Source organism: Agelaius tricolor, unplaced genomic scaffold (genome assembly GCF_023055355.1).
Source record: "Agelaius tricolor isolate 1412-34295 unplaced genomic scaffold, bAgeTri1.0.p SCAF_12, whole genome shotgun sequence".
In the NCBI taxonomy this organism is placed as follows: domain Eukaryota; kingdom Metazoa; phylum Chordata; class Aves; order Passeriformes; family Icteridae; genus Agelaius; species Agelaius tricolor.
The window spans coordinates 16,709,342-16,721,159 of NW_027269272.1; the positions used below are offsets into that span (position 1 = coordinate 16,709,342).

At 57.6% G+C, this 11,818-nt stretch overlaps 1 protein-coding gene and 1 long non-coding RNA gene across 4 annotated transcripts; one reads left to right on the forward strand and one right to left on the reverse strand.

Moving 5' to 3' along the window:
* Positions 1-633: 633 nt before the first annotated feature.
* On the reverse strand, positions 634-7,377 carry SLC51A (solute carrier family 51 member A). Of its 2 annotated transcripts, XM_071437808.1 has the most exons (9): positions 3,194-7,377; positions 2,888-2,982; positions 2,348-2,502; positions 2,159-2,232; positions 1,926-2,084; positions 1,683-1,794; positions 1,435-1,581; positions 1,133-1,238; positions 634-1,016 (listed from the first exon to the last, which is right to left on the reverse strand). In XM_071437808.1, exons 1-9 carry the CDS (start codon positions 3,226-3,228, stop codon positions 880-882), a joined length of 1,020 nt encoding a protein of 339 aa, XP_071293909.1. In that variant the 5' UTR covers positions 3,229-7,377; the 3' UTR covers positions 634-879. The 2 variants fall into 2 exon arrangements, with proteins under 2 accessions (XP_071293909.1, XP_071293907.1); XM_071437806.1 differs by having other exon boundaries at positions 2,888-7,377.
* LOC139595002 (uncharacterized) lies at positions 7,316-11,303 on the forward strand. 2 transcript variants are annotated; one of them, XR_011680817.1, is made up of 3 exons: positions 7,316-7,365; positions 9,062-9,192; positions 10,719-11,303. It is a non-coding gene; the product is annotated as an uncharacterized lncRNA (long non-coding RNA). The 2 variants fall into 2 exon arrangements; XR_011680816.1 differs by having other exon boundaries at positions 7,318-7,365; positions 8,937-9,192.
* The last annotated feature ends 515 nt before the right edge of the window (positions 11,304-11,818 follow it).

Below are 11,818 nucleotides of genomic sequence, written 5' to 3' on the forward strand. Positions count from 1 at the left end.
TTTCTGATGGCAAACAGCAGCAACAGGACAGAATTGAGAAGGACCAGGGATGGTGGTAGAAGCAAGAGCATTGGAGAATGCTGCTACTGTTTTTAACATGTGATCTGCTCATTTGAAACCATGGTCTGAGTTGTGCTTCTGGCATCTGTAATGAACACTTGGGGTCAAAAGATTACCCAGTGGTTTCTGCAAATTGTTATTGCTCCTGATGTCCATCCCCGTGTCTAGAGCAGATACTGGTACTGAACTGAGGCTGGTTAAGGCAGCATTGACTAATTCCCAGTGTTATGAAGGTGCTTCAAGGCTTCTTCCTTTGCCTGGCACCTAACTGGCAGGTGTGGATGATCCCTGTGTGCTTTCAGGAGCAGCCAGTCCCATGGAGAACAGGCCCAGGGACAGGTCAGACCCATCCTGATATCTCAGGAGAAATCACCACTGGCCTGGGCTCACTTTGGCTGTGGGACCCCAGCCAGCAGCACCCAGAGCTCAGTGTCACAGCTGGATGTTGGGCATCCTGTGACAGTCCCATGCTATGGCTGTGTTAGTCTGGGCTCCATCCTTCTCCTTCTGTATGGAGTCATCTCCCACCCAGCCTAGGCAGAGATAATATGAAGCCAGTCACCAACACAAGACTCGTGTAAAAATTTATCTTTACTCAGTGCTAGACAAGAGCCCCTGGGCTGGAGGTGGCTCCATGGACCCCCCTGGTTTATGGCTTTTAAGTTTCAAACCTTTCATTCTGTCCCAAGATGCTCTTTCCCGTCCTGCCTCTCCTGCTGCCAGCAGCTCCCCAGGGCCAGGGGAGGAGGAGAAGGTTGTGCAGGGTAGACCAGCCCCTCACCCCACTCTGCCTCTGGCACCCCAGTTTGTCCCTCCTGCTCACGCCTTGGCGTCGGCGCCTGTGGGTGCGAAGCTGACGGGCTGGTAGCCTGGTTTGTCGTCCTGCTTGCGGTAATACATCCGTGTCAGCACCACCAGGATGAAGGTCTGCGGGATCAGCAGCTGCACGTTCATCTCTGGAACAGGAGACAGGTCATTTGAAGCTGCCCTCAGCCACCATGCCCACCCCCCATGCCATCCACGTGATGGAGGGGCCTGGCTGGGTGTGCTGCTCTCTCATCTCCCTACTTACGCTGCGACCTGGCCTTGGAGGAGAAGGGCGGCGAGCAGGCAATGCTGCCATTGTTGGCCAGGATGCTGAAGATGGCAGGCTGGAGTGCCGTCAGGAGGAGCAGGATCTGCGACCACCAACACCCTGCTGTGAGGGCTGTGCCACTGCCCAGCTCTCAGCCTTCACCTTCCCCCTGTCCTGCAGCCAGCAGGGCTCTCACCCAGCAGTGGCTCCTGCCCCACCAGCTTCCCTCATGCTGCCTCAGCCTGCAGTGCTGCAGAACCCCCTCACCTAGGAGGGAGCTGGGCAGGACGGGGGCTCACCTGGAAACAGGTAAACTTGGCCTGCATGTTCTGCTCAGCCAGGTGCAGCCGGGCCTGCCGGAAGAGGATGCCCAGGCCCCACAGCCCAAAGAGGGCAGAGGCACCAACCAAGGTGTTGATCCAGAGGGCCACGCTCTCCCCTGAAATCTGAGGGGGACACACAGAAAACATTATTGGGCTGACAGAGTTCAGGTGGAGGCTTCCTGTCTAGGTCATAAACCTGCCCATCCCTGTGCTCTGGCACTCACATCAGCAGGGTTGTAATTCCCATCGGTGGCCAGGATCAGCCCCAGGAAGACAGCGACTGCCTTGAAGAAGGCGTACTGGAAAGTCCCCAGGATCATCAATTTAAGCTTTTTCCTGGCATGGGGAGAGAAACCAGTAGCACTCTGAAGTCCTCAAGTCCCTGCCCAGGGAATTGTCTTCCAGCCCAGCAGCAGCACGGGGTGAAAGCCCTCCAGGGGCAGAGGTTTATCCCAGCTCCCCCTCACCTGGTCATGGTGATTTTGGGCAGGCACGGGCAGCAGCAGCAGCAGGGCCCAGTGCTGACCACCATGGGCACATCCTTCAGGGTGCTGAGCAGTGCTTCCTTCCCCCCAAAGCCCTCCACCATGACCATCATCAGCAGGTAGAAGCAGACAGCGAAGTACCTGGGGAGGAGGAGGAAGGGAGGTCAAGCCCTGTGGGCTCAGTGGTGCCCTGTCCCAGGGTGGGTGATACTCACGCCGTGGTAGCCATCTCCACCACCATCATGGAGCGCGGGAACCACAGGCCAAAGCAGCTGATCACTGACACAACCTGGGGGACACGTGAGCTTGGCACACTGGCACTCCCCCCTCCTGTGGGCTGCCACCCCTTGGGTGGCCCTGGCCCCCCAGGGCGATGCCCCCAAGCACCCCAGAGCCCAGCTCACCGTAGGAGCTGAGCTGCTCCAGCAGAGGGTCTTCATCTTGATAGGGCAGCGGATCTTGCGGAAGAGGTACGAAACCTCTTCCACGTAGATCACAACCGACAGCAGTGTCATGATGGTGCAGAGGCCCAGGATGATGAGTTGGGCCATGTCCAGCTCTGCCGGGGAGGGGTGAGAAGCTGTCTTCATCCTGTCTGGTCCCTCCTGGGGCCACTACTACAGGGAGCTGCCCCTCGACCCACCACTGCCCAGGTTTAGGAAGCTCTGTGCCACGCCCTGGACGTGCCTGCCTGTGCCAGAGCTGGCTCTTCTGCACCACTGTTCCCCATGACACCTGCCCCAGTGCTGGCCCTTCCTGGGCTGTCCCCATCCCTACAGGCAGGACTATGGGATGGGAGGCCAAGACCCTGGCAGCAGCCCAGTTTCTGACTTCTGGGGCTGCTCCGTGCCTGCACTTGCCTCGGCCACCTTACCACCTTCATCCCTGTCCTGCTCCCGCCAGCGACAACAGGAGGGTCCTGCCCACCCCGTCCCCCCACCTACGGTGCAGCAGCTGCCGGGAGGTGGGTGGCAGGGAGAAGCAGGCGGCCGGCACGCTGAAGTTCCTGATCAGCATCTCCACCAAAGGGCGGGAGAACCTGCGGAGCAGAACCAGGAGTGCTGCACGGGGCCACAGGGACACGGGGACACCTGGCCCCTCAGGGTCCGAGCAATCCCCTGGCTGGTTTGCCTCACCACCAAGCGCCTCCCTTCCTTTACAGAGGGAATGAATCGGAACTTTACAAAGATCCGATCCAAAAAGCTGGATTTGCCCGGCTGCAAAACGGCACAGGAGTCTCCAGCACTCACCTGGGATCATCTGCCAGCTCCAAAGTGGGATCCATCCTGTTCGGCTCCTCGCTGGTTCCGTCCCAGTGGCTGTGGGGCTGCTCGTCACCGCCTGCCTCAGCTCCCCTGGCCGACCCATGGGGTCAGAGTCCCCAGGGCAGGGACCGCGGGACGATGCCGCGCCTCGTTCCAGTTTAACCAGAGCCTGCAGAGCCTCCCTCCCTCTCCCGCAGCCGCGGGCACCCATTGGCGTGGCCGTCCCGGCCCTCCGAGTGCTTTGGCCACCAGGTTATCGACCCGGGCTGCCGGGAAGGCAATTGTCACCCGAGCGGGCACGCCCGCGTGTGCCAAGGCCCGGGGCGCAGGGCGCCTGTGCTGGGGTGACACCGCTGCGCCCTCGGCAGCGCGGACATGGCTGGTGGTGCTCTGGAGGCTCCGGGACGTGTCCTCGTGTCCCCTCATGAGTGTCCTCATGTCCCCTCAGCAGCAGTGTCGGGGTGGGAGGTGGTGCCGTGGGGAGGCTGCCAGCCCCTGCTCTGCTCCGCAGGCCCTGCGAGGACTCCGGGTGTCCCAGCTCCAGGGAGCCGGGGCTGAGCCCTGCACGGAGCAGCTCAGGGGCACTAGAGGGCAGGGCTGGCCAGCGCTCAGAGCCCTGGCCTGGGGACAGCAACAGAGCCCCGGCCTGGGGAGGGGACCAGGGGGCTGGAGGGAACAATCTGAGTGGGGAGCTGGGGGTCAGGCAGGGTAGCAGCGTACCCTTGTCTTAGATGGATCCCAGAATCATCGTGGGTTCCAGGGGTGTCCACAGCTCTGGGCATTCTCCCAATGCACCAAGGAAAATGAGTTCTGGTTTATACTGGGTCCCCTTGGAAGCACCACCCTTTGCCCCTCTGGCAGGGACCTTCTGCTGCAGCCAGAGTGGCACCAGGGCCCCAGGGTCTCTGCACCTTGCTGTAGGAGCAGGATGCTGCTGTTGTCATGGGAATGGGATGGTGGGGAGGGGTCGGGAGGAGGGAATGGGTGTGCATGCTTCAGTGGGAGGGAGTGGGATGAAGGAGGAGGGAGTCCTGTGAGAACTGTGCACACCTGGCCCTCCCCTCCTCTCAGCCCCATTAACCAAGCCCCGTATCCCTGTCCCCATACACTGTACATGCTCTTTCCTGCTCTATATGCTGTAACTTAACCTGACACAGTGCGTGCTGCACACCCAGCCCTCTGCACTCATATTCACACACACAATTGCCCACACCTTGCACCAGTAGACCCCTCACCATGGCTGCTCCTGGCCCCACAGCATGCATGGGACCAATGGGGGCCCCCCACCCAGCCCCCCTGTATCACCAGCATTGCCTATGGCTGAAGAAACACGTCAGCTCCTGTGACATCTGCTGCGCTGGCCTTTATGTGACAGCCACTGCAGGCTATGTCAGGGCAGTCCTGCTGTCCTGCTCATCCACCTGGTGCTCATCCCCCGGGGTCCATCAGCACTGGGATGATCTGCACGTATCCCTGGCCCCAGGGAAGCAGAGCCCAGCCCCAGCAGGCAGCCACACGTGCTGCACTGCCCAGACACGTGCAGGAGCCTCTTCCCCTGCCTGGCATAGCCCAGGGCCAGCACCACCCACGGGTGCCCGCTGCACAGGGGCACATGCCAGTCCCCTTGCCCACCACACCTGTGTCTGGCTGTCCCTGACCCACTGCTGTAGCACCATGATGATCCTTCTGGCCACTCCGGTGGTACCTGAGCCTGACTGAGCCCTGGTTCCCTGCGTTCCCCAAGCACAGCACACCCCAAGGTGCCAGTACAGCTGCGGGGCATGGAGCAACCTGCCAGCCCATGAGGGGGATGCAGAACACGGCTGGGCCCCTAGCCCAGAGCAGAGGGCAGCCCCACACATTGATGCTCTGCGTGAGTGAGCCCCAGCACACATGCACAGGTGTGCAAGGAAGGCTCCACTGCTGCACACACTCCCCTCTGCATCCCCACCAGTGACACCCACAGCACTGACCCACCTGCACTGAGCCCCCAGCCCCATCACCGTGCCCAAGACACCCGCATGGGGCCAGGACACACCCACACACTGTCCTGCTGTGGACAGTTATTGGGAGTCTGGGTGCCACCACCCCAGAACTGTCCCCTGGGCACATGGAGGGCTCTCACCCTGCAGCCCAAGGTGCTGAGCCCCCCCTGCACCAGCAGGACAGGACGTGCCTGCTCCTTGCTTGCTTCAACCTGCCCCAGGAGCTGGCGGAAATGGGTGTGGAGAGGGGGAATGCAGTGGGATGGGAGAGCCCAGAGTCCTTCCAACTGCTCCCTTGTTCCAGCCCCTATCTGTGCCTGGGATGTATGGTCCTGAAGCCACCAGGGCCCATGGCCACCCTTGTTCCCCAGTCAGGGTTCTCCAAACAGGCTGCTACCACAGCCAAAAGCATCCCCTGGCATGGGCATGGGGGGCAATAGATGGGTCAGGCTCTCACCAGTTCTACCTCAGCCCCAGACCTTCAGAATGCTCCAGGACAGAGCAGCCACAGGGACTCCCTTTCCTGCCAAAACCCTTTTCAGCAGAGAAGGAAAAAAAACCCAGAGAGATGGGAACCATACACCCCCAATCTAGGGCAAGGGGTGGTTTGAAGGTTTGTGGTCCACTCAGCATCAGGGTGGCTGTTTAGCCCCAAGGAGCTGGCAGAGAAACCTGCAGCAGTGCTGGAAATTCTCCCCATTTGCTCATTTAGCTTTTTTTTTTCTTATTTTAAACAAAACTATTTGACCATGGAAATCCTGCTTCTCCCCTCCCCCAAAAAAAGCCAAGCAGACCCTCTCAGTATGCCAGCTCTCCCACACTGCTGCTGTGTCAGCACTCCCCAATACTTGGAAAAGCCCTAAAAATGCAAATATTTGTATGGGGTTTAGACAGTTTTCCACCCATCTCTAATTCCCTGTGGTTATGGCCAGAGGGGCTGACCTTGGTGGGCACAGGCTCCCAGCTGACCATCACCACTTTCCCCATGGCCAGGACACAGCAGGGAAGAAAACTCCTCATTTATATCCTTGGTAGGAGCTGGTAGGAGACCAAAACACATTCCTTCTCATACTCTCCTCTCCCACCCAGAGCCTGAGGCCACGGTGGATGATTGGGATGCTGGCAAGTGAGAAACCCGTGCCCAGCTCAGGCTGTGGCACAGCCAGACAAGTGGACAATAAAGATCTGCACCCTGAGCTTTTGGTGATCCATGGTCACTGCTGTCACAGGACACAGAGGGACAGACCCTGCTCAGAGGCACAGAGCAGCCAGGATGCTCCCTCTCCCAAGGGACCTCCCACGCTCTGCCCAGTCCCTGTGCCAGGCAGGACCAGCCCTCTGAGAGCATTGGCACCCCATAGTGTGGGGGATGCCTGGCACCCACCTCTGGGGAAAACCACACTCCACAGGCACCTCCTCAAAGGGATGCCCATGCTTTGCATGGACACAGATGACCCTGTTCCCCACACTCCTGGGGTTTAGGAGAGAGTCAGCATCCCCACCCCACCAGTTTTCCAGCAGCACTCTGCTGAGCCACTGGGAACAGGAGGGTGGCACAACCACAGAAATAAATAAAACACAAAGGTCTATCAGACTTGTGAAAGGGCAGGAAAGCCTTTTCCATGGTGCTGGCCCTTTGAGCCCCCCTCAGCCCTGCAAGCATCTCCCTGGTGAGGAAATTGCTGCTGAGAGTTTGGTGGAAGTGGATGAGGGATGTGGATTCTGCTGGCAGTAATAAGACTGCTGCCACCATCTGCCTTCAACATTCCAACACAATCCACAACTGCCTAACTCAATGGCCTTGGCTGGACCCCTGCAAATCTGTCAGTGTCACAGCAACACTGCCCACTAGGCTGGAGAGGGGTCCCAGAACTCTGAGCATCCCCCTGCAATGGGCAGTCACAGTGCCCCCAGCCCTGGCCCCAGCACAGCAGGAATGGGGCTGGCTCCCCTCTGCCCCAGGTCTGGAGCCGCCCATCTGATAGGGATGGCAGGGAGCCCTTCCCACAGCTGGCCCGTAGATAAGGCCCATGTGCTGCCCACTGATTGCCCCAGGAGGCAGCTCCACCATCCCTGGGAGATAGGGCCAGGAGGGGCACTGGGTGATGGGGGCAGAGGGGCTGCTGCAGGGGTGTGAGACACTGGGTCCCTCTGGATCCCTCCTCTGGGCAGGTAAAGCTTCCTGGGCTGCCCTGACAGCACAGCTGGGCTGGGAGAAAGTGTGGACCCCCTGGCAGGGCAACAGCCCTCCACAAATCCTCCCCTTCCAGTGAGGACCAGAACTCTGCCACTGGAAAACACTTCCCAGGGCCCTGCAAACGCACAGGGCTGCATCACGAGCTTGCTGCAAGGCAGAGTCAGGGACCCCACTGTACCTCAGTTTCCCCAGCTGTAAAACGGGGCATGAGTCCTGCAGCATGAGGGTATTCAGGGCTCAGTCTCTCATTGCTCTGGTGCCTGGGGACAGATCCATGCCAGGTGTTATTTAGAGACCAAGCTGGCATTTTAGAAGAGGGGGATACTGTCCTGGAAGCCAGCTGGCTGTCTCCAGTCTCTGCCTCAAGGTCACCAGGAAAATGCTGGCCTTGGAGAGGTTTGGGGTGGGAGTCCTTCCTGCTGCAGCTTCCCCTTCTGGGCAGGGAAAAGAGGCAATCAGAATCATTCCTGTTAGAGACCCCAGCCTCCACATCTCCTGCTGGGCCATGGGTGATGGGACACTCCCAGGAGGTGGCTGTGGGGCAGAGATTGTGGGGTGAGAGTGGCAGAGGGCCGCACACGGGGGGGCACAGGGCAGAGCTGGGGTTTTGCTAACCAGAACAGCTCACTGTTTCACCAAAAAGCCAGCCCCGGATGCCTAACCTTCTTGGGAAGCAGAAGTGCTGCAGAGGGTGTGTGGGAAAAATCTCCCCATGCTCCAGTCCTCAGAAACACTGCTCTGCCACAGCTGGGGGACCAGCTCCTGTCCACAGCCCTGGTGACAGCCCCAGGGACCCTCCTGTCCCTTCCCATCTGTGCCACCACAGATGCTGCCAGCCTGACTGCCAGGCTAGGAAGAGAACTGAGACATTGGCACAACCAGGATGTCACTGTGTCTGTCCCAGAGCACAGAAAGAGGTCACCCCGTAGGGAACTGGCTTGTGAGCCCTCAGCAGCCCAGCTGCAGTTCAGGTCAGCAAGACATCTCTTCCCAAAACTGCTGAGATCATTTGACCATGTGTGTATGTTCACAGAAAAGCCACACACAATGTACACACACACACCCATAAACGTGTATGTGACTTTCTGTACTATCTAGGATCTTGTACAGTGCATATAAACTGCAATCAGCTGGGATGGGTGTGCCCCCAAGAGTGGAACTCTTCCCCACAGGCTGGCTTATCACCCATGCCATAGCCTCAATCATGATTCCAAACTATTCCTGGGGTACTGGCCCACCCAAGGGTCCCCTGACCCCACAGATGACCAAAGGGGCTCCCCAGGGCAGGGGGCTGCCCTTTGCAATGCCCAGCATTCCACAGGTCATCCCCCAGACAGAGAAGTGGAAGAGGATGGTGGGGCCTGTCCCTGGTTTGGGAGGAAGGGGAGCCCATGAGAAGAAAGAAGTCCAACCAAAGCTGGATGAAACCTTTCCATGATTTGGATCAAGGCCATCACAGCAGCTTTCATGGCCCCAGCCCTTCTCCTCCCATTTCAACAGAGCCTCACAGATGGGGCACCTGATAACACCCCTGTCTTCTGTCCAGCCCTTCTGGCCCCCTTTGTGTTTGCTTTTCCTCCCAGCAGTTCCATGTCTGGTGCTGCCCTGAGCCAGGAGGGAAGTGACCAAGCTGTGGGGCTCAGCATGATGAGGGCTTTGTGTCCTTCAAAGGGGATGAACAAACAGCCAGCGCTCCCAGCCTGGCTGGGGATCCTGTGGAAATACCACGGTCAGGACTCCTGGGAGCTGCTTCCTGCCTGCTCCAAGGCCTTGGATGCAAAGAAGCCTTTTCCTGCCGCAAGGTAACATCTGCATTTCCAGTGGGTGTCCCAGTGACATGCCACTGGTTTCTCAGAGCCGCCCCCAACCTCTGAATGAAAAGGCACCTTGTTTGAAAAACAGAGGGGCCTTTTTCTGCTACAGCTACCTAAAGTAACCACGTCACTCCTGATGTTTGCTTTTGGTGAATGACGAGCTTAACACACCCTCTGAGAGGGCTGTGAGCGTTTTCTTTGGTCAGGAGCTTTATTTTCATACTCGTCTGTCTTGCAAGAAGCTCGCAGGGGAAAATGCTGAGGCTTGAAAAAGTCAGATGGACAGTAGAGACACTGTGTTTGTGGAAGGGAGGTGCTGCTCCCCTGATGACCCTGAGCCTTCCCAGCTCCGTGATACTCACCCAACAGCTTCAGCCACCCCATGGAGTCACCCACAAGCACCTAAGTCAGGCATAGGGAGTAGTCCCACCTGCTTGGGGTAAGCCTTCAGCCCTTGGTTGGACCTCTTCAGCTGTCCCCAATGCAGGTGGGAAAGCATCCCAAGTACAGCTCAATGGGAAAAAAGAAAAACACTTTCCCTTCCTTTCCTGTCACCTCTACCAGTGCCAGATCCACACCAAGGTGCTGGGCAAGCCCTCCGACCTGCTGCCTGCTCGCTCCTGCTTTGGCAGGCAAGGGGGCAGAGGGATGGGAGGGGATGGACATGCCTGGAGAGGTGTGGGCACACTCGTGTTGGAGGCATGTGTGGGTAGGGGCGTACATGTGCATGCACACATGTGTGTGATGTACATGTGTGGGACATGGGTTTGCTCACCTGGCTGGCATCCACACCTGTGAGCACAGCACTCTGTGGGGCGCAGGGAGCTGAGGCAGAGGATGGTGGGAGCCCAGCATCACCAGTTCTTGCTGACAGCCAAGCAACACTCAGCCCTGGACAAGCCTCTCTCCTGGGTGTCACTTCTTCCCCAAGTCCCTGCTGTGGGATAAAGCACAGGGACAAGGCCTTTCAGCCCCAGTCTCCAATGATGAGGAAGAGAAGGGAGGGCTGGAGCAGCACTAGGAGAGGTGCACATCACCCTGGGCCCCTTTGCCATGTTTGCATCACTGAGTAATAAATAAAACCTCCAAATTCACATCTGCCATGAAAGCCACCGGGATGTGCACAGGCAAAGAAAGGTGCTTTCTCCAGGGAGGGGTAATGGCAGTCAGCAAACTCTGTGATGGCATGAGGCTGAGGAGGGAGCCTGCACTAGCACAGGGGGCTCAGCAGCCTCCAGGGCAGTTCTCGTGGACATACTGAGCCAAGCAGAGCTAAAGGAGAGGCTGGTGTTAGAAACAGTCCTGCTGACCATGCCTTTACAGATCACAGATGACTAAAAGTCAGGAGCTAAAACCAAACACAGCCCACTATTCACTGGAGGAGTGGGGAAGAGGGCAGGGGAAATTGTTTCCATTAGTTTGACCTGAAAGTTTTTCTAGCTGCAGGAAAGGCTTTGACTCTCAGGCCACATCAAGACAAAGATACAAAGTGATTTATTTTTTTTTCCCCCTAGGGTAAAACCAGCTTTTCCCAGAGAGCAAGAGCCCAGCCCTGCCATGTGTTAATCCCAAAGGATGCCTGTCGCAGCTGCCACCAATGCAGAGAGAAGGCAATTAGCAGGTAGTGAGAAAGCTCCTGCTCCCCCTGTCCAGCCCAATTTTGCTAATCCCACCCCAATTAAAGCCCCCTCTTTGCTTTCAGGTATTGCTATGAAAGATTAATCCACCCTAAAACAAAGTATTTCCATCAGGTTAACAAGACAAAGCCAACTCTCAGTTTGCAAGAGGCTCTGGCACCTGCCCGGGAGCATTTAATTACCCTGACAATGGCATCAAGAGAAGAAGGGCCACGAGACCCCTTCAATCACAAATCCACAGAGGAGGCACCGGCTTTGCCTGCTGTTCCCACATGCCTGAGGCCAGCACCTGCAGGCTGCAGCCTTTTCCCAAGAGCAGAACCATCACCCAGCCCTCCTAGGGACACCTTTTCTCCCTCAGAGCCGGCAATGCTGCACACGGTACTGGCTTTTTCATGTCGTGTATTTCCTGTGTCCTTTGCACTGCTCTTAACCAATAAATGCACATTATAAAAGAGCAAAGCAGTGGACAGTTCTAATATCTTAAGTCAACATGTCCCCTTATCAGTGGGACAGTGGGAACCACCCTTATAGAGGGTGGTTCCCACTGAGCAGGCTCAGGCTGTCTTTTATCCAAAAGCAGCAACGTGTGCACACGCTGCAGAGCAAATCGGAGGCAAAACTTTCCCGGGTTTTCCAGGCCCTTTGGGGGCATGGGAGTGAGCAGCCAGGGATTCTTGCAGGACCAGGTCCTGCCAGAGAGGTACAGCAGGTACTGCAGGACCCCCGGGCAGGCACATGTCCAGCATACCAAACAAATCACTCCCACCATATCTTCGTGTCCTTCCATGGCTCTGTTCAAGGCACTGCACAGAGCTGTTCCCAAGGCTGTTAAGTAAGAGTAACTTTCCTGCTGGCCTTCTTGAGCAAAACACCACATTGTAGGTCTGGTTTTCTAGGATTCTAACCACCAAGTCTGGAAGGAAAAACCCCAACAGCCCTCAGCTGTAGCAAATGCTGATTCAAAAGAAGTGCTT

Excerpts from the sequence above, each read along its gene's own strand:
- SLC51A (XM_071437806.1), bottom strand. The coding sequence starts at position 3,419 with ATGGGTGCCCGCGGCTGCGGGAGAGGGAGGGAGGCTCTGCAGGCTCTG. Across the intron at positions 2,085-2,158 it reads GTGGAGATGGCTACCACGGC|GTACTTCGCTGTCTGCTTCT; the intron begins GTGAGTATCACC and ends CCTCCTCCCCAG. Across the intron at positions 1,239-1,434 it reads CCAAGTTTACCTGTTTCCAG|ATCCTGCTCCTCCTGACGGC; the intron begins GTGAGCCCCCGT and ends TGGTGGTCGCAG.